Here is a 23941-nt window from a genome sequence, read left to right as displayed (position 1 = left end):
TATGGCGGGGGAGGGGAATATATTGGGATGTATGTGATTTATTTCCGGATTGATAAAAGTGTTCTGGCCTTAGGCTTCCCTGGTGGCGCAGCGGTTGAGAGTCCGCCTGCCGATGCTGGGGACACGGGTTCGAGCCCTGGTCTGGGAAGATCCCACATGCCACAGAGCAACTAAGCCCATGTGCCACAACTACTGAGCCTGTGCTCTAGAGCCCACGAGCCACAACTACTGAAGCCCGTGTGCCACAACTACTTAAGCCCACACACCTAGAGCCCGTGCTCCACAACAAGAGAAGCCACAGCAACGAGAAGCCCGCACACTGCAACAAAGAGTAGCCCCGCTCTCGGCAACAAGAGAAAAACCCCGTGCAGCAGCGATGATGACCCAATGCAGCCAAAAATTAAATAAATGAATAAAATAAAATAAATTTTTAAAAAAATGTTCTGGCATTAGATAGTGGTTACAGTTGCACCACATTATGAATACAGCTGACCCTTTACCAATATGGATTTGAACTGCATGGGTCCACTTACATGTGAATTTTTTTCAACAGTAAATACTGCATTACTACATGATCCTCAGTTGGTTGAATCCATGGATGCAAAACTGACAATAGGGATGAAAGCTGTATATAAAGAGCCAACTATAAATTTTATGCAAATGTTTTTACATGTGAGGAGCATCAGGGCCCCTAACCCCTGAGTTATTCAAGGGCCAACTGTATACCAAAAACCTTTGAATTATATACTTTTAAATGGTTAAAATTGTAACTTTTATATTACATAAATTTTACTTCATTAAAAACTTTGGGGGGAAAAGATAAGATACTGGAGAAGTAGAACAAGAACCATTTACTCTGAAAAGGGATGAGAGAAGTATGAAAAAGAAATAAGGGGTGTAATTTTATACATACATGCAAAACAATTAAAGCAAAGGAATGATAAACAAAATTCAGGATAGTCATTAACCTTGGGGAATTGCAATGGTGAAAAGCATGCACTATATTCAACAGTGCTGGTAACATTCTATTTCTTAAATTGGTGATAGATTCCTGAGTGCTCATTTTATTAGTGTGGCCACATAACTTATACATACTGCTTTCAATGTATCAAATATTTCAGAATAAAAGTTGAAAAAGGATCTATGAAAATATGGCAAAATATTAACAGGTGTTATATCTGTAATAAATTCATAATCTCTGTACTTTTCTATAAATTTGAAGTATTTTATAATTTATAAAAAAGATAGAGGAGGATGCTATATAATGGAATACAGAAAGCTTCAAAAGACAATGGCCAACAATTTTTCTGAAATGAAATCAAGTAAGATAAAAACCTGTCTCCTGGGGCTTCCCTGGTGGCACAGTGGTTGAGAATCTGCCTGCCGATGCAGGGGACACGGGTTCATGCCCCGGTCCGGGAAGATCCCACATGCCACGGAGCGGCTGGGCCCGTGAGCCATGGCTGCTGAGCCTGTGCGTCTGGAGCTTGTGCTCCGCAACCGGAGAGGCCACAACATTGAGAGGCCTGCGTACCGCAAAAAAAAAACAAACCAACCTGTCTCCTGGAATTGGCAATGAGAACTGGTCACTAGTAATTTATGGGAAAAAAGCTAACAAAAAAGGTGCTAAAACCAAAACTATTCAATAAATACATGTACTAATAAACCTTAACCCTGGAAATGATTTAAGTAACATCTTCTTAAAGTATGGCAGTTAGAATAATTGTGAACAGACATGGTATGCAGAATAATGCCCCCCACCTGTCCCCAAGGTGTCCATGCCTTAATGTCCAGAACCCATGAATACGTTACCTTAAATAGCAAAAGGGACTACACAAATTTATCTGAGTTAAGGACCCAGAGATGCAGACCTTATCCTGAATTGTCTGGGTGGGCCCAATCTAATCATAAGAGTTCTCATAAAGTGTATTTGAGAACCAGACAGACTGAAGCATTAGAGGGACTTCCCCATAATTGATGGCTCTGAAGATGGAGGATGGGGGCCACAAGGCAAGGAGAGCAGGCAGCCTCCCAAAGCTGGAAAATATAAGGAAAGAGATCTTCCTTTAGAGATTATGAAAAGGTTCAAAGCCTACCAACACCTTAATTTTAACCCAGTGAGGTCCAGGTCAGACTTCTACAGAACTGTAATAAATTTGTATTCCTTTAAGTTTGTGATAATTTGGTAGAGCAACCATAAAAAACAAATACAGAAGAATAAAATGGAATGTAAATTCTTCTTTTTCTTTCCTCCCCCAGAGACAAGTCTCAAAGTTTTTATTGCTTGATGCTCAATATAATGAAGGAGAAAAAATATTTTAAGCTAACATTTGACACCTCACACCCATTAGGATGGTTACTATCAAAAAAAAAAATTAAGTGTTGGCAAGGATATTGAAAAATTGGAATCCTTGTACACTGTTGGTGGGAATATAAAATGGTGCAGCACCATGGAAAACAGTATAATACTTCCTCAAAAATATAACTGTATAAAATAAATAAGCTACAAAGATCTATTGTACAGTACAGGGATGTATAATAGCCAATAATGTATAATAACTTTAAATGGAGTATAATCTATAAACATTTTGAATCACTATGTTGTACACGTGAAACTAATATAATATTGTAAATCAACTATACCTCAATTTAAAAAATTTTTAAATATAACTACCATATGATCCAGCAATTGCACTTCTGGGTAAAATGGAGATTTGAAAAGATATCTGAACATCCATGTTCAAAGCAGCTTATTTACAATAGCCAAAAGGTGAATGCAACCCAAGTGTCCCTTAACAGATAAATGGTAAGATGTGGTATATGATACAATGCAGTATTAATATTATTCAGCCTTAAAAAGGAAGGAAATTCTGACACATGCTATAACATGGATGCACCTTGAGGACATTATGCTAAGTGAAGTAAGTCAGTCACAAAAAGACAAATACTACATGATTCTAACTCACATGAGGTATTTAGAGTAGTCGAATTCATACAAGCAAAGTAAAATGCTGGTTGTCAGGGGCTGGGGGGAGGGGGAAATGGGGATCTGTTGTTTAATGACTATAGTTTCAGTTTTTGTAAGATTAAAAAATTCTGGAGATTGGGTGTACAACAATGTGAATATATTTAACATTACTTAACTGCACACTTAAAAATGGTTAAAATGGCAAATTTTATATTATGTGTATTTTACCACAATTAAAACCAAAAAAATGGAAGACATTTGAAAAAAGAGAAAACACAAACATATGGATTTTTCCAGCTAAGTCCAAGCAACTCTCCTTCAATCCTCCACAGGCTAAATATTACTTCACTAGGTGCCAATTCTACACGTGTCTTCATAATTGAAAATATAAGTCCAGAGCAATTAGGAGAGAAAACAAAATAAAAGACATTGAATTGGAAGGGAAGAAGTAAAACCATCACTATTTGCAGATGACATGATACTATATATAGAAAACCCTACAGACTCCACAAAAGAAAATGTTAAACAAATAAACAAATTCAGTGAAGTTGCAGAATATAAAATCAATATACAAAATCAGTTGCCTTTCTATACACCAATAACAAACTATCAGAAAGAGAAATTAATAAAACAATCCCACTAACAACTGCATCATAAAGAATAATACATAGGAATTAATTTAACCAAGGAGGTGAAAGATCTCTACACTGAAAACTAAATGACATTAATGAAAGAAATTGAAGGCACAAATAATGGAAAGATATTCCGTAGTCATGGGTTGGAAGAATTAATATTGTTAAAATGTCCACACTACCCAAAGGAAGCCACAGATTCAGTGTAATCCATATGAAGATTCCAATGGCACTTTTCCAAGAAATAGAAAAAACAATCCTAAAATTTGTATGGAACCACAAAAGGCCCCAAATAGACAAAGCAATCGTGAGAAAGAACCTGGAGGCATCACGCTCCCTGATTTCAACTATGTTACAAAGCTACAGTAGTCAAAACAGTATGGTATTGGCATAAAAGCAGACACATAGATCAATGGACCAGAATAGGGAGCCCAGAAATACACCCAAGCATATACGGTCAATTTGTGGCAAATGAGACAAGAATATACAATGGGGACAGGACAGTTGCTGCAATAAATTGTGCTGGGAACGCTGGACAGCCATATGCAAAATGATGACACTGGACCACTGACTTATACTATACACAAAGATCAACTCAAAATGGATTAAAGACTTGAATGTAAGACCTGAAACCATAAAACTCCTATAAGAAAACATAGGCAGTAAGCTTCTTGACATTGCTCTTGGTGATGATTTTTTGGACTTGATACCAAAAGCAAAAATAAACAAGTGGTAATACATCAAAAATAAACAAGTGGTAAAAAGCTACCACAAAGCCAAGGAAACCATCAACAAAATGAAAAGGCAACCTACCAAAAGGGAGAAAATATCTGCAAATCATACACAGCTGACCCTTGAATATGGGTTTGAACTGTGCAAGTACACTTAATGTTTTTTTTTTTCAATAAACATAGTACCTGTATTTTCATTTTACAAATCTTTAAGTGTGGGGGAAAGTTTGTGTTTGCTTCGAAATCATAATATGAGGAATCAAATGAACCAGGGTTTAAGTTTTGATTCTATCTAAACTGTTTCTGCTTCCTGCTTTGGGTGAGTCATTTGTCATTTCCTTTGTTTCTAAGACAGAGACAGCAGTACTTGATTTTCAACTGCTCAGGGGTCAGCACCCCAACCCCTAATTGTTTCAACTGTTGAAGGGTCAATTGTATCTGATAAGGGGTTGATATCCAAAATATATAAAGAACTCCTATAATTCAAGAGGGAAAAAAAATCCGATTAAAAACTGAGCAGAGGATCTGAAGAGACATTTTTTCAAAGAAGACACACAGATGGCCAACAGACATATGAAAAGATGCTTAACATCGCTAATCATCAGGGAAATGCAAATCAGAGTCACGAGATATCGCCTCACATCTGTTAGAATGGCTATTATCAAAAATACAAGAAATAAGTATTGGTGAGAATGTGGAGAAAAGGACCCTTGTAGGTGAAAATGTAAATTGGTGCAGCCACTATTGGGAAACTGTTTGGAGGTTCCTTTAAAAAACAAAAAATGTCCTACCACATGGATCCACACTTCTTGGCATTTATTTGACGAAGACAAAAGCACGAATTCAAAAAGATATATGCACCCTCATGTTCGCTACAGCATTATTTACAATAGCCAAGACATGGAAACAACCTAAATGTCCATCAATGGATGGGATGGAATGGGTGATAGGGGTCAAATTTCCAGTTACAAAATAACCCAAGATTTTAAAGAAAACCTGTGTTCATTATATTAATCCCATGACATTAATTTCATTCACCCATGCAAAGAAACATGACAATTGCCCTGTTAAATTAATACAACCCAGTACTATGTCAGTTAATAATGGCAAAGGATTTAGATGTCTCCCAACAGTATCTACTTTCTTTTTTACTCCAAATATACTCTTTTCAAACTTTCAGCATGCCTCCAAATTCTAATATTCCAAAATTAAAGAGCAAGTCTAAATTCACCTATGTAAACTGAAAATGATGTTTTTTACTTTCCTATCAAAAATGGTAACATATTTGGTTTATTCTTAAGAATGCTTCTATCCCTTTTCCTCTAGATACCTAATATTCAAGAGTTCCTTTTTATCTGGAGTATTTATTCTAAGAGTCTGCAGGTCCAGGTTACACAGGGAAGCAAGAGTTATTTTTAAAATGTACCCATTAATAAAATGCTCATTATGGGCTTCCCATCCCAACCACACTGGCCCTCAAATCAACACAGTGTCTATGCCTGTTCTTCATGCCATTAGTCTCTTGCTGGCTATAGATTTGTAAATACCTGACAATTTAATCCAAATGCAATGCAAAATGACTGCAAATTAAACTACATTAGCACAATACGCAAGATTTCAGAAAGTTAATGAAAATGTGTTGGGAAAACTGCTTGGAATCATTTAAACAGTCTTGAACAAATAAGAGATATGTCAGCTAATGACTAAAAAGATAATCAACAAAGATGATACTAGATTCAAGAATTTTCTTTGAACAGCAAAGAATTAAGGAAGGTTCTTGGAACTGAAGAAACTCTCTACCACTTTTGCAAAAATAAACTCCATTATAATTATATCTTAAAAGTTAAAAAAAATGGTAGCATTTGCCTTATATTCTGATTTCAGAACCCAATCCTGCAAAGGATGCAAGTCCCCTGTAAAAACCTGGCCTCAAATTAGACATAATCTAAAAGGCTATCTTATGTTTATTCATTAAATGGAATAGAGAGATAGAATAATAAAACGATTATTATTTTAATCCTAAAAATAAAATTCACATTGCCAGTTGTGGAAGAAGTAGCAAATTCCTGATGTAGGTACCAATCACCAACTGCACTGGCAAGCCAGAGCTCAAAAGAGCTAGAAAAAACTATCTGCAAACAGAGAAAAATGACTTTCATAAAGGTAGAACAACACTAGCACCATTTTGCCTTACAAAGAGACAATAAAAGCCAAACTGATGAACTAAGTTGACCTATTATCCTCCTGTAGGCGATCCACAAAAAGTTTTCACTAAGGTGCTGAACAACTGATTCAGAGCTAGGTTTCATTTCATCAACAGAACATGCAAGCTTTCAATTGAGATTCTCTACAAAAGGCAACCTTTGCAATAAATGAACCACCAGAGAAGATTCTAATAAAACTTACCATTGTGTATTGCATTCAGCAACTCTGAGAAAGCTTTTAAGTAAGGAAAAAAGGACTTCAGGTTAAGATCATTCTCAGACACACAAAAGAAATACATAGGCATAGGCTGCCTGCATCAGTATAATAAAATCTCAGTAAGTCTACCTTGGATCATTGCTTAAATCATTAAAACTACAAGCTTGGCTCAGTCTTCACACGGTATAAATTTCTAGATATCGCATTTCACTTGCTAATATATTACCTACTAAATTTAAATAATATGTCAGATATACTGTCATAATGATGACAAATCTCCTTAGTAATAAATAAAGCTACTTATAAAAAGACATTTAGTAGTCTAACTATGTAATGTCTTTCTGGCTGAAAGTCAGTATCTATAAGATGCAATTCTATATAGGTAAATCCACCTTTGGTCACACTTAATAGTATTTATTATTAATGAAAAACCTCATTTTATCATCTAACCTGATCAAACATTCTCAATTCCTAGACTTTAGTATAATAGGCTCAAGATATGCAGAGGCCTAAGCAAAAAAGATATCTAATGCCAATATACAAATATTAACATTAAGATTAGTGAAAACCAAAAAATTGAAAATATTACTTCACTGGGGAACAGAAGTCACAATTCTACAATGGAAGCACCATGTTAAAAGGCCAGCAATCAACAAAATTTGGTTACAATTTGACTATAATATGGATCCTGAACACAGGACAAAGCAGCAAGTTAAGCTACCTTTGTAGGAGAAAGAAATTTATTCAATTAAAAACCAACTGCATTTTAGAAAATTAAAATTTAAAGGTTCAGAAGTGGCATAATATACTAGAAAAAGCACTAGAGTAGGAGTCAAAAAGTCTGGGTTACCAACCCAGTTAGACAACTTACTAGTTGTTGGACAAGCTCCATCATGCCGATACTGCATGGAAATTTCTGTTGGGAGGGAGGAGAAAGGAAATCAGCCAAGAAGTTGCCATTGAGTTAAGGGCAGAAAAGAAACAGGCCAGAAAAACAGGAAAACATTAACCTAAAAGTCTAGCTGAGCAGGGCAAACAGAAATGCAAGAACAGAAATAATGAGCCAGTAATTGGGACACAAGGGGTAGGAGGACCAAACATGATGGCATTCACAAATCTTAACAGCACAGTGTAGAAATGTGTGTGCATGTATATGTGTGCAACGAATGAGGAAAAGACAGAAGGGCTTACAAATGAATCTGTATAACAAGCATTTAAGAATAAATGGATTCACTTCTATGAGGAAGTACACTTAGGCAATGAGATAAACTAATGTGCTTTATATAATTCATTAGATGAGAACAGTGTATCAAACACATTTGAATGCTATGTTCAATTAGAAATTACAATTTAAGTATGAAAATTATTTAGTTTATATCTGAGCAGAAATCCATTATGACTTACATAACAATATAAAACTCATTAAACTACACTCTGCTTACTTTCTTCTACCTTTCATTTTCGCTGATGATAATGAATGAAAAGCCATTACTCTTATTCTTTTACTCCACCCAAATGAGGAGAACGAGCAGAGGGTGACATGAAGCAATAAAACACTGCTATAAGCAAAATCTGCTCAGAAATGGGAAATAAATTTCCATATGACATTTCAAAGGAAAAGTAATCGATAAAACCAGTGCTAAGGCTGTAACTCAAAAGTACTGGTGTACAGCAGAGCCTTCCAGGCAACCATCACTCACATATCTACCTCAAAACTCAAGTCTAATTATGGACCCACTCTGAATAACTTGAAATTAAGAAGAAAGACAAAGCAAGGTAGAGGAAGCCAGCAATCACTTGCAATCGCTGTAATATTAAAAGAATTTGACATTAGATACTGTTAAAAAATCAAACACTTAGGCCAGTTTGGTGTATGTTCTTTCCTGATGACCCTCGAAAATGAGCCATGGTGGGAGAATTTGCCACCTTAATGCTTCATTAACAAATGCAATACAAGTGAGATTCTAAAAGGCTATTAAAGGGATAGACATGTTACATTATAGAGAAATGGTAGTTGTTTGGAATGGTGCTAAAAAATAATCAAAGGACACTCATGCAGAAGGATTTTCTCAGTGGGGACAAAAAACTGGAATATAGCTATTCTGGCCTTTGATCTAGTACTTTTTTTTTTTTTTTTTGGACTGGGGCACGAACCCGTGTCCCTGCCTCGGCAGGCGGATTCTCAACCACTGCGCCACCAGGGAAGCCCTGATCTAGTACTTTTATAGAAAGACAACCATGACATAGGGCCAGCAAATTTTCAGATCATCAAAAGCCAAAACAAAATCAGGGGATTTTCTAAGAAAGCAAATTCCAAGGTATATCCTGGTCTTAGCAGCATCCAATATCCTTTATGATTTTCATTGATAATCCAATATAATCAATGTATATAAAATCATGAACCTGAGTCATTTAGATGTGAATTATGTTCACTAACTGTTAACTACTCCTTCATCTACAGCACACTGTGATGATAACTCTACTCTCATGAGTTTATTAGATTAATATTTTATCTATATGATTCCCTTACCTGTTTACAGAATCAGTCTATTTCTAATTAAAATATTTTATCAAAAAAAGACTTCTCAGTTTCACTTTACCAAAGTAAGTAGATATGACATAAATAGGGATACATTTAACAAGTTCCCTTTCACAATTACACAGGCTCAAGCTAAACTTTCATAACCTTCATATTTCAGTAGAAGCCAGAAGAAACTTCTATTGAGGCGATCTACTCATAGTAATAACTTGTCTTTGTGAAATTAGGAACAATTTAAGAGTAAGTACATAGTCTCACAACCAAAGGTCTGCCTTTCCAGAATCTCCTTTTATAACATGTATCACCACTAAAGAATTCCATCACTGAAAGAGATTTCAGGTATCTTTTTTTTTTTTTGGGGGGGGGTGCGGTACACAGGCCTCTCACTGTTGTGGCCTCTCCCGTTGCGGAGCACAGGCTCAGGATGCGCAGGCTCAGCGGCCATGGCTCACGGGCCTAGCTGCTCCACGGCACGTGGGATCTTCCCGGACCGGGGCACGAACCCGTGGTTCCCTGCATCGGCAGGCGGACTCAACCACTGCGCCACCAGGGAAGCCTGATTTCAGGTATCTTAACTGAGAAAGGTATAGTAGTATTCTATTAAAGAATTACAGACTGAGTTTTAAAAAAGAAACCAAAAAACAGGGAACCATATACTTTGAAAGGACAGAGCATGCCCAAAGAAATTAATGTTAAAACACCATAATTTAACGAATACCAAACTTTTTCTCAGAGAAAATAAGATGTTGATTTTTGTGAAGAAAAAATGCTAACTTTCACTTTACTAAATCATAAACTCTCCTAAATGTGGTTGAGATAAAAAGGAAAACGGGGACTTCCCTGGTGGCACAGTGGTTAAGAATCCACCTGCCAATGCAGGAGACACGGGTTTGAGCTCTGGTCCGGGAAGATCCCACATGCCGCGGAGCGGCTAGGCCTGTAAGCCATGGCCGCTGGGCCTGCACGTCTGGAGCCTGTTGCTCCGCAGAGGGAGAGGCCACAACAGTGAGAGGCCCGCGTAATGCAAACAAACAAACAAACAAACAAACAAAAACCCCAGTAGGTCACTTATCAGGATGTACTGTGATTTAATAAAAAAATCTTACAGGGCTTCCCTGGTGGCGCAGTGGTTGAGAATCCGCCTGCCGATGCAGGAGACACGGGTTCGTGCCCTGGTCCGGGAAGATCCCACATGCCGCGGAGCAACTAAGCCCGTGAGCCATGGCCGCTGAGCCTGTGCGTCCGGAGCCTGTGCTCCGCAACGGGAGAGGCCACAACAGTGAGAGGCCCGCATACCGCAAAAAAAAAAAAAAATCTTACAAGGGCTTCCCTGGTGGCACAGTGGTTGAGAGTCCGCCTGCCGATGCAGGGGACACGGGTTCGTGCCCCGGTCCGGGAAGATCCCACATGCCGCAGAGCGGCTGGGCCCGTGAGCCACGGCCGCTGAGCCTGTGCTTCCAGAGCCTGTGCTGCTCAACAGGAGAAGCCACAACAGTGAGAGGCCCACGTACAGAAAAAAAAATAAAAATAAAAATCTTACAATACAAACCCTTGATCAGACAAGTTTAGAGGTGTTTTCTGGGTTTCTATTCTGACTGGATCTAGGCCTCCTAGAATAAATATCTTGCTACATATGCTCTATTATAATTTGAACACGTCATGAGAGCATTTTGATTACTCTAAAATTCTTTTAATAGTAAGCTGCCAGAATTAAGTCCAGAATGCTAATTCTAGGAGAAAGACCACTAGCCTCAAAGTCTGATTTCTTCAGCCTAGCATTCATTCAACTCTCCATAAACTCATCCTGCTTTATTTAATCAACATTACTTCTAACTATCCCACAAACACAAGCTTCTTGTTTCTATGAAGTTTACCCTTCAAATATACCTTTACTATCTTTTCTGATAAAAATGCTGGCCTTCTTTTTCTGCCTACTCCAAAGTACAATTCAAATTTCATCTTGTCCATGGTCTTTTCCAACTAATTATATATCCTAAAACTGGCCTGTAATACTATTGATATGTGAAAAGCTTTACAATAAATAATTTCACTTGCAATCTAGCAAAAACACTTGAAAGACAAGTACAAAATCACACAGGATACTACTAAACACATGATAACGTTCTCAGTGATTACTAATAGTATTCATTCTTTTTTTTGTTTTTTAATATTTAGCATTTATTATGGTCAAAGCACTGTGCTGGCAGTGAGGAGAGTAATGAACATGACAAACACAGCCTCTAACCTTCTGGATCTAGGATTATAGTGCTTGTTATAGTCTAACCTTATAACTAACAGGTGTTTACAAGGTCACCTGCATTGTTACTTGAACATGAATCTTTAAAAGGGCATCATGAAAAACAATTCTTGATAACACTGTACACATTTTCTCCTTCTGACTTATTTATACAGGAGCGAGTTTTCTGCTTTTACAATTACTAAGTGCTTTCTCAATCTAAAATTAGTCCAAAGGAAAAATTAACATTTTGATACTAGTAGGAGGTACTATTGTTGCAAGTTAAATTATTGGCTCAAACTCTCTTGTTGATCCCATTGCTTAAAGCATGACTGACAGTATACTAGCAAGGTTTTACACCCTCATCAGCAAACATCCCTTGAATTTTATAATTAAGTGTCTCTGGAATCAAGGAAAATGCATACCTCCACCACTTAGAGCTGTGAGAATTCTGTCTGTTTCCTCTTCTATATAATGAGCGATAATACTTGATGCTTGTCAAGTGCTTAAGACAGCGTGCAGCACATGCTAAGTTTCAACAGCAGTTAACAATTCTTAACTTACGGTAAGAAGGCGTAATTCCTAAATACTCATGGCATTTAGCCAGCTTCTTCTAGATAAGAATAGACTTTTTAGTACTAAGCTTATCAGTGAGAGAGTGCTCTGATCTAGTCATAAAACTTTTATTAAAATGTGTAAGATTAAATAATATATTACCTCAAATAGTTTTCAAAAACTAATCTTATTCCCTAATTATGGCTTTGACAAGATATATTATACACTCTTCAGAGTGATTTTTAAAACTCAAGTTTAAGAAAAAAAAATCCTGACAAGTCTAAATTTAAGTCATTTATTTTGGTGAAATGATATTTATGGGAATTTCTCCCTAAATTTCTATCTACCTATTGGTGAGGTAAAAGGGATACAAATTCATATTTTTCTGCCACAGATGTACCACAAACATTGCCCTCACAAAGTAATCAGTGTGTAAAAAACATGATTTTCCATACCTAAAACTTCCCTTAATCAATAAACAGCTAGGAAAATCTTTTAAGAATGTAAATCAATAGTTTAAGACCATTAAATTGAGGATGTGTGTTTCAAATGGCATCCAAATGCAATTTCTGAAATTCAGTAATTTTAAGACTATGCCCCTATGGACAGTATATTGGTGAGGATCTCTTTTCATTAGAGCAAATTTAGGCCTAATTTTCTCAGTATGTTATTCACCTGATTCCTGTGCCTCTTGCTAAAAATAAATATGAACTAAAATTTTTTCTGAGGAAATCTGTCTAAATTTATTTCTTGTGACTAGGGGCTATGGCTAACTGCTAAGCGCTTCTGATCTCAAAGGAAACATACTATATAAATAAAACGTATATTTAAGTGTGCAACATATTAAAATCTTTTCAATAAACTTATTTCTCACTGCAATTTATTATTTGTCCCCTCTAAAACAGTGGTTCTCAACCAAGGGCAATCCCCTCCCTCCCCTACCTGAGCATTTTTTGACTGTCACTATGGGCGGGGGAGTCTCGGTTGCTATTGGCATTTAGTGGGTAAGGTTTTGGAATCCTGATAAACATCCTACAAGGCACAGGACAGCAATGCACAACAGAGATTTATCCCAACCAGAATGTCAGTAGTGATAAGACTGGAGAATCTTGCTCTCAACCATCTTTAACGCTACTAATGAAACAATCCTTCCATAGTTTCCACTCATTTCTCCAAAAAATTTGTCAAACAGGTCCACCACAGGCACAGAAGCTAGCTATGAGAAATAAAAAGAGAAAGAAATCTCTGGCTGTGTGATCTTGGGCAACTTATTTTGTCTGTCTAAGCCTCAGTTTTATCAGCTGTAAAACAAGGGTATTAATAGCCCTGACTTCATAAAACTGCTCTTAAGATTAAACAAGTTACTAAGCGTAAAGTACTTAACACATGCTGGCACAAAACAAATGGTAGTTAATAGTTACTACTTTTCATATCTGACCTTTACACGTGCTCTTTTCTCCCCTATAATGGTTTCTCTTATGTTTACTTACTGAAATTAATGTCTGCACAACTATAAAAACAATCCAAAATTCTATATTTATTTAATATATGTGAACAACCTTCATATAAATTCTATTTATTATTTTTCCATGCCATTTTTTACCTATCCTCTCCATCAACTAACAGAACTGATAAAACCCATAATGGTTTTATTTTAGCCAAAATTTCATCATTTCTACATTCAGAAATCTAAAATCAAAACATGGCTAAGATTTACAATCAACACTTATTTAAAATCATTTATCTCAAATTGAAGATGCAATTTAAAAGATAAATGTTGACATTTAGCTAATATACACACTGTTAAGTTTCTAAAAACACAAATCTTAAAATTTTTAAAAATTGAAAATAATATTCACATTACAAAGTATAGGTTAAAAAAGCATCCCAGGGCTTCCCTGGTGGCACAGTGGTTGAGAGTCCGCCTGCCGATGCAGGGCATACGGGTTTGTGCCCCGGTCTGGGAGGATCCCACATGCCGCGGAGCGGCTGGGCCCGTGAGCCACGGCCGCTGGGCCTGCGCGTCCGGAGCCTGTGCTCCGCAATGGGAGAGGCCACAGCAGTGAGAGGCCCGCGTACAGCAAAAAAAAAAAAACAAAAAAAAAACCATCCCAATGTGGTGACTAAAAACATATATAAATTCATTCATACTACAGTAAAGATAATGGTAAAAAACTGGTAAACACAGTTGAAAACAAAAATGATATGTCATTTCAGATATCTCCTGAAATAAAATGTGATATTTAAATCATTTATCACTGATTAAAAAATACTCCAGGGGCTTCCTTGGTCGCGCAGTGGTTGAGAGTCCACCTGCTGATGCAGGGGACATGGGTTTGTGCCCCAGTCTGGGAAGATCCCACATGCTGCGGAGCGGCTGGGACCGTGAGCCATGGCCGCTGAGCCTGCGCGTCCGGAGCCTGTGCTCCACAACGGGGGAGGCCACAACAGTGAGAGGCCCGCGAACCGCAAAAAAAAAAAAAAAAAAAACCACACTCCAAATGGAGTTAATTCAAGTAGAATTTGTGTGAGGAATTGTTGAGAAAACAAAGACTAACTGAAGTGTAGGCAAAGGAAGCCCCAAAACAAATACCAATCAAAAACAGGGCAAAAACTCTCACATCTTAAATGTGAATTAAGTTGATTTTTAAAATACTATGCAAGTGAAGCAAAAACAAAAATGGGAAATTAATTCTAGGTGTTTTGTAAGAAATGAATGATGGGGGCTTCCCTCCTGGTCCAGTGGGTAAGACTCCATGCTCCCAATGCAGGGGGCTGGAATTCAATCCCTGGTCGAGGAACTAAGATCCCACATACCACAACTAAGCCCGTGCGCCGCAGCTACTAAGTCCATGTGCTCTAGAGCCCAAGTGCCACAACTAGAGAAGCCCATGAGCTGCAATGAAGACCCAGCACAGCCTTAATTTTTAAAAATAAATATTCCTTAAAAAAAGATATGAATAACCAACAACTATTTAGCCTATATTAAGTAAAACTGGATTAGTGCCAAATATCTTTTCCAAAGACCAAACTGTCCTCCTAAGATCATAACACTTTTCATTAAGATAATTAAATGTCACTTAGCAACTCACAGTATTATCATAATGATAGTTTAAAATGAATTTCCGGGGATTTCCCTGGTGGTACAGTGGTTAGGAATCCACCTGCCAATGCAGGGGACACAGGCTCAAGCCCTGCTCCAGGAAGATCCCACATGCTGCGGAGCAACTAAGCCCATGCGCCACAACTACTGAAGTCCACGCGCCTAGAGCCCGTGCTCCGCAACAAGAGAAGCCACCGCAACGAGAAGCCTTCACACTTCAACGAAGAGTAGCCCCTGCTTGCCACAACTAGAGAAAGCCTGTGCACAGCAACGAAGACCCAATGCAGCCAAAAATAAATAAATAAATAAAATTTTTTAAAAATAAAATACATTTGCTTGGTGGTGGTGGCAGTGGCAGTGGTGGTGGGTGGGTGGGTGAGAGGGATGGAAGGAGGAAGAGAGGAAGAGAGGGAGAGAGGGAGAGAGGGAGAGAGGGAGAGAGGGAGAGAGGGAGAGAGGGAGAGAGGGAGAGAGGGAGAGAGGGAGGGAGGGAGAAAACAAGGGGTCAAGCCTACCTGAACCAAGTGGAGAGGAGCCCACACTAAGACTCTGCACACTCCCATTCCTGAGCGGCGTGGGGGATTTCTGGAGACTAGAGCTGGTTACACTTCCTGCAGCTGACGCTACAGATGACGTTGGTGAAGCAGAAGAAACTGAGAGATGAGAAACATTCTCTTGACTTTTGTTTCCTTTGGGTCTACCAGGCCCATGCTTACTTTGCTTATTTCCTTTTCTTTTCTTTTCCTTTACAGTTTCTTCTTCTATGCCAGAAGTTTGAGCCCGCTTATATCCTGCTGTAGGAAGGCTGGAATTACCCAAGTCTCCAGGTGAATTTTCAAAGCTTTTAGGCTGCGGAATAACAGCTGAGGTTGAAGGGAGACCAATTATGGAACTAAAACTATTTACCCCCCCTTCCTGGCTTCCAGACTCTCCTTTATGTACATCTTTGGTTGATGATGACTGTTGGGAGTGAGTGTAACTGTCATTACGCAGATCTGAGTCTGTAAAGCTCAAGAAATCCTGGGGAGACTGTACTGAACTTCCCGAAGATGATTTAACACTGCCTGGAGTTCCTGAAAAACTGCCTGTAGTGGGGGAAAAAAAAAAATGGGGTAGGAAAAGAAAAAATTGGATGCAAAAGTTCCCATGAGCAGTAGAAATGACACAATCATCAAAAAGAGAGGATGAAAAAAACTATAAAACTTAGGACATCAGTATGTAACAAAGCTAGATTTTTTAAAGATTATTACTGAAATCAAGTTTATCTATAAAATTATGTTTTAAAAATACTTATTTTATAGTTATTAAATTGAATATTAACTCTTGAATTATAAGCTATTACTTGTACAATTACCAAGATATAAGATGTGCTTTATTTAACCTACCTTTTACCATGGCAGCATTCCTCTACTCTCCCCCAAAAGCCTTGTGTATGCTTCAGGAAGGACCAAAAGAAAAGCAAAGTCTCAAGGAGACTCTGAAATGGCTATGATTGAACTCTGAATGGCTTTGGGAACTTCCTTTCTTTCAATTATTGAAGGTATGATTGTAAACCATATTGAAGGTATGATTATAAATGTTCCCAACATACAGTAAGATCCAAAAGACGTTGCTCAGGTCATAAGTTCTGAGTTTTAACTTCAAGATGATGTTGGTGAATGTTATCATTCAGTTATATCTACCCCACCAAAACATGGATTTGATATAATAATGATCATATGGAACTTAATCTATATAACTCACATTCTCCCAGTCCACCTCCCATGGAGATGCATAAAGAAAAGAAACCAGCCACTTATATTCTGCTATTGCTTTTATGAAAGTAAAATCATAGGAGGGGCACCTCTCATGAATCTCTCACAACTGCTTATTTTTTCCCCACTCTTTAGTTAAAGAATATTAGTAAGCCCACCGTGTCATTATGAGATATAAAAACCTCAAGGTTCTTATTTACCAGGTTAAAACTAATGGCTGGGATGAAACAAATTCGATCCACCATCCCACTTCATCAAACACTCTCTCCACGCTTGCCAAGTGAAGTAACAAGTGTTTAGACTCAGTTTTGACCAACATCTATTGTATTTCATAAAACTAAACTTTGTCATGTTTTAACTAATGTCTTTAAGAAATGAAAGCTCAAAATAAACTGTTCTGTTGGCAGTGGAAAGAAAATTCCAAGCTAAGTGTTAAATTTTACTGCAGAGCACATTCATAAGTAATCACACATAAATCTACCTAAATATTTACAAAGATATTTTTTCCCTACACATAAGAAATAATTTCATTTTAACTAAAGTCTCAAGGTTTTGGTTTTTAAATTTTAAGCTCTTCTAAAATGGCTCATTAAAAACAATTAATAGCTCTAAAATTTAACTCCTTCAAGAGAATACCTGCCTTATTAATTTACAAAATTACTTGTACCGATATGACCATTTTCAGGCCATTTCTGTGTAAAAATAATATATACATATTAAGAAGCCATTTACATTACATCAATCATTTAAGGATAACTGCAATTTGCCACTTAATTAGCAGCTATAAAGAAGTTCTTTATTATCCATTCTGATCTGTCACCATCTGTTTTTTTTTCTGCACATTTTTGTTTTTACAGCTGGTGTTAAAAGCTCACGACAGCATAGCAAATACTTTAAAACACTTAGTATACACAATATTTTAAATGTGTACTTTCTAAAATTCACATACTACCTGCAATTAAAAAAAAAAAGAAAACCAATTACCTTAAATGCCCTACCCTTTCAATTTCAAATTTTAAAACTTTTCAGGATATTACTTCAGATATAAAAACATAACACGTTCTCTACCGTATCTTAACAGAAGCAGGGAAAGACTCTCCAATATTGTGAAGTTTAAGAAAATGAGAGCTCTCTTTTCTAAATGAATTAGTACTTCGAAGATAACATTAAAAACTCAAAAATACAGTTTTAGAAGTACAAAATAAGGTCTTAATTATAAAGAAGAGATGATTGAATTCTGCTAATCACATTCAAGACGTGAATGAAGTTACATTAAAAATTAGTTTTACAGAAATTCCCTGGTGGTCCAGTGGTTAGGACTTGGCACTTTCACTGCCGTGGCCCAGGTTTGACCCCTGGTCAGGGAACAAAGATCCCAAAAGCCATGTGGGAAAAACAAACAAACAAAAACCCCAAAACTACAGTTTTATATTTGTTTTCCAAAGTATCATAAAAATAATAGACAGTAAATATATTAAACATAAAACAGCAAATTTAGCATTTCATTTCTTTTCTACTTGTCTGATGTTTTTGTTATATGAGGCAAAAAGGAAAAAGAAAAAAAATCTAGGACTTGAAAATTTTGAAGCCCAAAATAACTTAGTTTAAAAATATATGAATAGGGCTTCCCTGGTGGCGCAGTGGTTGAGAATCTGCCTGCTAATGCAGGGGACACGGGTTCGAGCCCTGGTCTGGGAAGATCCCACATGCCGCGGAGCAACTAGGCGTGTGAGCCACAACTACTGAGCTTGCGCGTCTGGAGCCTGTGCTCTGCAATAAGAGAGGCCGCGACAGTGAGAGGCCCACGCACCGCGATGAAGAGTGGCCCCCGCTTGCCACAATTAGAGAAAGCCCTCGCACAGAAACGAAGACTCAACACAGCCAAAAATAAGTAAGTTAATTAATTTTTTTAAAAAAATTTTTAAATATATATATGAATATACTTTTTAATGAAGAGGTCAGCAGACTAAGCATCTCTCTACATATTCAAATTATGTCCTGGTAGATTCTGGGTATAATTTTTGTTGTCAGCAAAAGCTTTAACAGGGTAAAAGAAAAGGACAACTTTTTCCCTCATTTACTCCTAGGGGACAAAGGGCGGGGGTGGGGGCGAGGCAGAGGAGGCCTTTATTTTACTAAATATATTTGTCTCGAACAGTTTTAGCACTTACATTTCTCAACATATTTATTTCAAAATAAAAACCTAGAATATTGGGCTAATGTATTCTAAGGTTTAGCTGAGTTATTTTGTTCTCCATAAAAGACTTGTCATATAAAACACAGAATGCCTAGTTAATTCTGAATATCAGTTAAACAACAAATTATTTTTCAGTATCAGTATACCCCAAATAAATGCATGGGACACACACTGAAAAAAATAATTTGTTGTTTAACTAAAACTCTAAACTAACTGGGCATCCTGTACATACAGCAGCCATAATTACCAAAAGATATGTAGGCTAAGCAAAATTCTACTTTCATCTTCAAGCTTTATAATAATTGCATTAATAATCAGCAAGTATTATTTACCGAGAACTATTTAGCTCCCCTAAAAATTACTCAGTACTTATTCACTTACTAAAAATGTATACCTTAAGAGTTTTAGTGTTCAACTGGGAAAGACAAATAAAAACAATTTATAAATTAGAATGACTTTTCTGTTGAGCAGAAAGGAAAGGAAAACTCCAGCTTTTATTGTTTTTCTCCTCAGACTTAAACTTTATTCCACATCTATTTAAACATTAAAAAAATTACAGTTCAACTTTAGAAGCACAGGTCATAACACAAAAAGAAAGCAAAGTTCCCAGAAACATTTGAAGAAGGAATACTAGTCTTTGAAGTAATCTTACTATAGCATCTAATCATAAAATAATCTCTAATTATCCAATAGTTATAAGTAAAAGGTAAATTCTTTTATAAAACTTAACTACTATTTATCATCACAAGAACAAGTATTTCAACTAAAATATCATAATTAATACCTTGCTGGAAAGGACTAGCTGCTGATACAGTCGTTCCTGGATTTCTTCCACCAGGTTTTCTTCCCCTTTGACCTGAGCTGTGAGCTGAAGATTTCTTCCCTTTGCCCTCTGACCCTCTAGCCTCTGAAACATCTTTTGCACTAGTAGTGTGCGCAGAGACTTCCTGGAAATTTGCATTTGTAAATCGTGCTGCAGTATCTTCCAAGCGCTTCAATGATCCAGATATAGAGTTGCTGCTAGTGCTTGTATAAGTCTAACATTTTGATTGAGAAAGGAAGTAAAAGGAAAAAGAACTGATTACAATTTGGCTACAGGGGAAAAAAAAAGATGGCACATTAATAATAAATAATTATTGGACTTGAAAGATAAATATATGAAAGTTTCAGTTATAAAAACAAGTCAAAAAAAAAAAAAAAAAAACAAGTCAGTCTGCCTAAGAAAATCATGTAAGAACAATTTATTTTAGAGTCTGGTACAAATATTTCTTTTAAAAATGTAGATAATTTATAATATGACTGAGCATCAAATTGCAGCAATTAGTAAAAGTACATATTAGTTGTATTTATTAAGTGACACACAGTAAGCAATACAGAAGATACTTGTTTCTCAAGCAACATAATTTTCAACAAGAACAATCTACTTCTTAGACATGAAATTAAAATCAGCTTTAGTGTTCATCACTGAAAGGCAATAACTAGAGAGAAGTAAGGTACTACAATTTCACTACTGGACTATATCCATGATATTATACAGATCTAGCACAGGTCAGAGCAAGAATTTTTTAAATTCAGGTGAAGGCTGCTTTTCAAAAGAGAAATATTTAAAACCTTGAAACAGAAAAGATTTCTTCCCAGTATTAAGTTGAGGAAACAGTTACATTTTGCAGTTAAGATTTCTAAAAAAATTAAAAGTACAATTATATCATAAAATTAATTCATAATCACCCCTATAATTAGTTATGGTAGGGAAACAAAGCAAGATAAAGACAAATTTAAACAGTTTCCAGTTTTTAATAATCATTTGAACATAAGATGCATGCAAATAATGACAAATTAAATGACTATGAAAGTGTGATGCCATATGTAAATTAATCAACATGCTTTGAAATTAAAGATTTATATGGGGGCTTCCCTGGTGGCGCAGTGGTTGAGAATCTGCCTGCCGATGCAGGGGACATGGGTTCGAGCCCTGGTCTGGGAAGATCCCACATGCCACAGAGCAACTAGGCCCATGAGCCACAACTACTGAGCCTGAGCGTCTGGAGCCTGTGCTCTGCAACAAGAGAGGCTGCGACAGTGAGAGGCCTGTGCACCACGATGAAGAGTAGCCCGTGTTCGCGGCAACTAGAGAAAGCCCTCACACAGAAACGAAGACCCAACACACCCAAAAATAAATAAATAAATAAAAAATTTTTTTTTTAAAAAAAAAGATTTATATGGTCCAAAGGTCAGGGATTTTTGTTGCCATTGTTAAATTGGTGCCTGAACTATAACTAGCCCTAAATTTCTGTTGAATAAATAAATAATTTTCTAATACTTTTATCTGAAATCTCCAATGTAACAAAAGTGAAAAATCTGAAAATATGCAAAACTGAAATCTGCCACATATTAACAATCACTCAGTACAAAACATCAGATAAATTTTTAAAACGAGAAAGTGATGATAAAAATCAGGTTTGTTAGCAAATCGTTTTTAGCAAATCAATGTTCAGAAAAAAGGAGTAAGAGGAAACTTCAACTGTTTTGAAAACCAAATCTTTACTACTACTTTTCTGCTACTTGCCCCCGTGTTGCTGCCGCACCTCACAGCATCTCACTGCCAAGAACAGATTTTTACCATGAAGTACAAGAGACATTATGATCTCATAAAAACTAATCATTATTGTAATAAACTACAATCCACAAATAAGAAAAAAGTTTTCAAACTAAATTTCAGGAGAAAACACACTCCCATTTAACAAAACAATCATATTTAAGCTGATTAAACTTCATGGATGACTACCTTTCCCATCCAGACAGGTCACTTTCGATATCACCTGACACTTCACTTTTCCAATAATTCAAGTTGATCCGGAGATTTTCCAAACCACTCATTTGACCCTAGTGAAGTTTAAAAGTCATCTAAAGAAAACACAATGGTGTTCTTCATTCAAGTACTCTATGTGTCAAATAAGGAAAAGAAGAGAAAACTGGGTAGAATACCAACAACAGAAATCTGCTCTAAACAATCTAAATTAGGGTTGGTCAATTTTCCCAGTCATTTAATAGAATATACTTGCTTACCCCTGAAGTATAAATATGTCCATAAATCCAATGAAAACATGATATTTGGAAGAGAAGGTATTACAAAGAAAGCATTTAATGAAAATTAAACAAATTTCAGTGACTGAAGTCATATTAAATAAATTACAAACCTCAACACCTTGTAAGTTTTTAAAAAAAAAAAAAAAAAAAGAAAAAGAAAAAGTACTACAGGGACTTCCCTGGTGGCACAAGTGGTTAAGAATCCGTCTGCCAATGCAGGGCACATGGGTTCAAGCCCTGGTCCTGGAAGATCCCACATTCTGTGAAGCAACTAAGCCCGTGCACCACAACTACTGAGCCTGCACTCTAGAGCCCGTGTGCCACAACTACTGAAGCTCGCATGCCTAGAGCTCATGCTCCGCAACAAGAGAAGCCACCACAATGAGAAGCCCACACACCACAACGAAGAGTAGCCCTCACTCACTGCAACTAGAGAAAAAGCCCGCATGCAGCAACAAAGACCCAACGCAGCCATAAATAAATAAATAAAATATACATAATTTTAAAAAGATACCACAGGTTTCTTAGTAAGAAAAAAGACAAAACATAACAAAAAAACTTTAGGGCTTCCCTGGTGGCGCAGTGGTTGAGAGTCTGTCCGGCTGCCGATGCAGGGGACATGGGTTCGTGCCCCAGTCCAGGAAGATCCCACACACCGCAGAGTGGCTAGGCCCGTGAGCCATGGCCGCTGAGCCTGTGCGTCCGGAGCCTGTGCTCCGCAACGGGAGAGGCCACAACAGTGAGAGGCCCACATACCGCAAAAAAAAAACTTTAGCTGAAGATTCTAACAGTTAAAAAAAATTTTATACATGCCCCCAACATCACAAACCTGTTTACTCAGTCAGTTTCACAACCTAAGTAACTCTCATAGCATTATGAGATTGATTATTGATTGCTCTGCGAGCCACTATAGTGCTTAAAAATACATATTCATGTAAATTGACCATAAATTACAAACTAACTACATCAATTGGTACTCAACTAAGTAAAATATAGCCTTCCTTTTTTTTCTTTTCCACTAGAGAGAAAACTGGATATCTGGCTATATTGACAGTCTTTAGAGAAGTGCATAAACACTTTACGATTTACAGGCAACTTAATGAATCTTTTAAAATAGACATCTACAATGTGTTTGATTTTTGTTTCATGGCCAACTACAATTATTAGTCCTCAGATGAGATGCAAAGCCAATATGCCTACTAAATATCATTAATTAGGAACAAAAAAATACTTCTAACTTCAAACAGAAATTTTTAGACTCATAATTAATCAAAGGCTATCAGAGGTAACCAAAGAAATAGCAGTTATTATATTTTAAAGGTATGGTTGCCTTAGGTTTTATTCTACAAGGCTCTGTAATCCATGTTTGGAAGAAGGAGGCAGAGGGAAGGAAAACAACCAATAGCTGTGCCTTTCACCAACATGGTGAAACAAAATAATGCTTGTTAAAAATTTTTTTAATTATATACTATTCAAGTCTCTCATAAAAGTCACACATTTTTCACTAGCCCAATTCTTAGAATACAGCACAGAAACTATCAAACATGAAGCACAAAAAGAATGAAACTTTTTAAGAGGGGGAGGGGTGCCAGTAAGCTATGGGGCAACATTAAGAAGCCTAATGTACATGCTACTGCAGTACCCAAAAAAGAGCAGGAGGGAGGGAGGGGGGAGGGACTTAATAATAGCGGGGGGAAAAAGAAAAAATAAAGAAATAA

General features: G+C 36.8%; 1 protein-coding gene and 1 non-coding gene across 2 annotated transcripts in view; one reads left to right on the top strand and one right to left on the bottom strand.

Annotated features, from left to right (window-relative positions):
• MLLT10 (MLLT10 histone lysine methyltransferase DOT1L cofactor) overlaps positions 1 to 23941 on the bottom strand; it is a 282550-nt gene that overhangs the window by 61594 nt on the left and 197015 nt on the right. The window contains exons 10-13 of the mRNA XM_067030386.1: positions 19921 to 20173; positions 15701 to 16270; positions 7624 to 7668; positions 6738 to 6770 (exon numbers count right to left, since the gene is read on the bottom strand). Of these exons, the coding sequence (XP_066886487.1) occupies positions 6738 to 6770; positions 7624 to 7668; positions 15701 to 16270; positions 19921 to 20173 (901 nt within the window). The remainder of the gene's footprint in view (positions 1 to 6737; positions 6771 to 7623; positions 7669 to 15700; positions 16271 to 19920; positions 20174 to 23941) is intronic.
• On the top strand, positions 18235 to 18306 carry TRNAE-UUC (transfer RNA glutamic acid (anticodon UUC)). The gene has a single exon. It is a non-coding gene; the product is annotated as a tRNA-Glu (tRNA).

The sequence above is a fragment of the Kogia breviceps genome, chromosome 3, assembly GCF_026419965.1.
Source record: "Kogia breviceps isolate mKogBre1 chromosome 3, mKogBre1 haplotype 1, whole genome shotgun sequence".
Classification (NCBI taxonomy): domain Eukaryota; kingdom Metazoa; phylum Chordata; class Mammalia; order Artiodactyla; family Physeteridae; genus Kogia; species Kogia breviceps.
The sequence above is the reverse complement of the archived record's forward strand: the minus strand, read 5'-3'. Positions and strand labels throughout refer to the sequence as shown.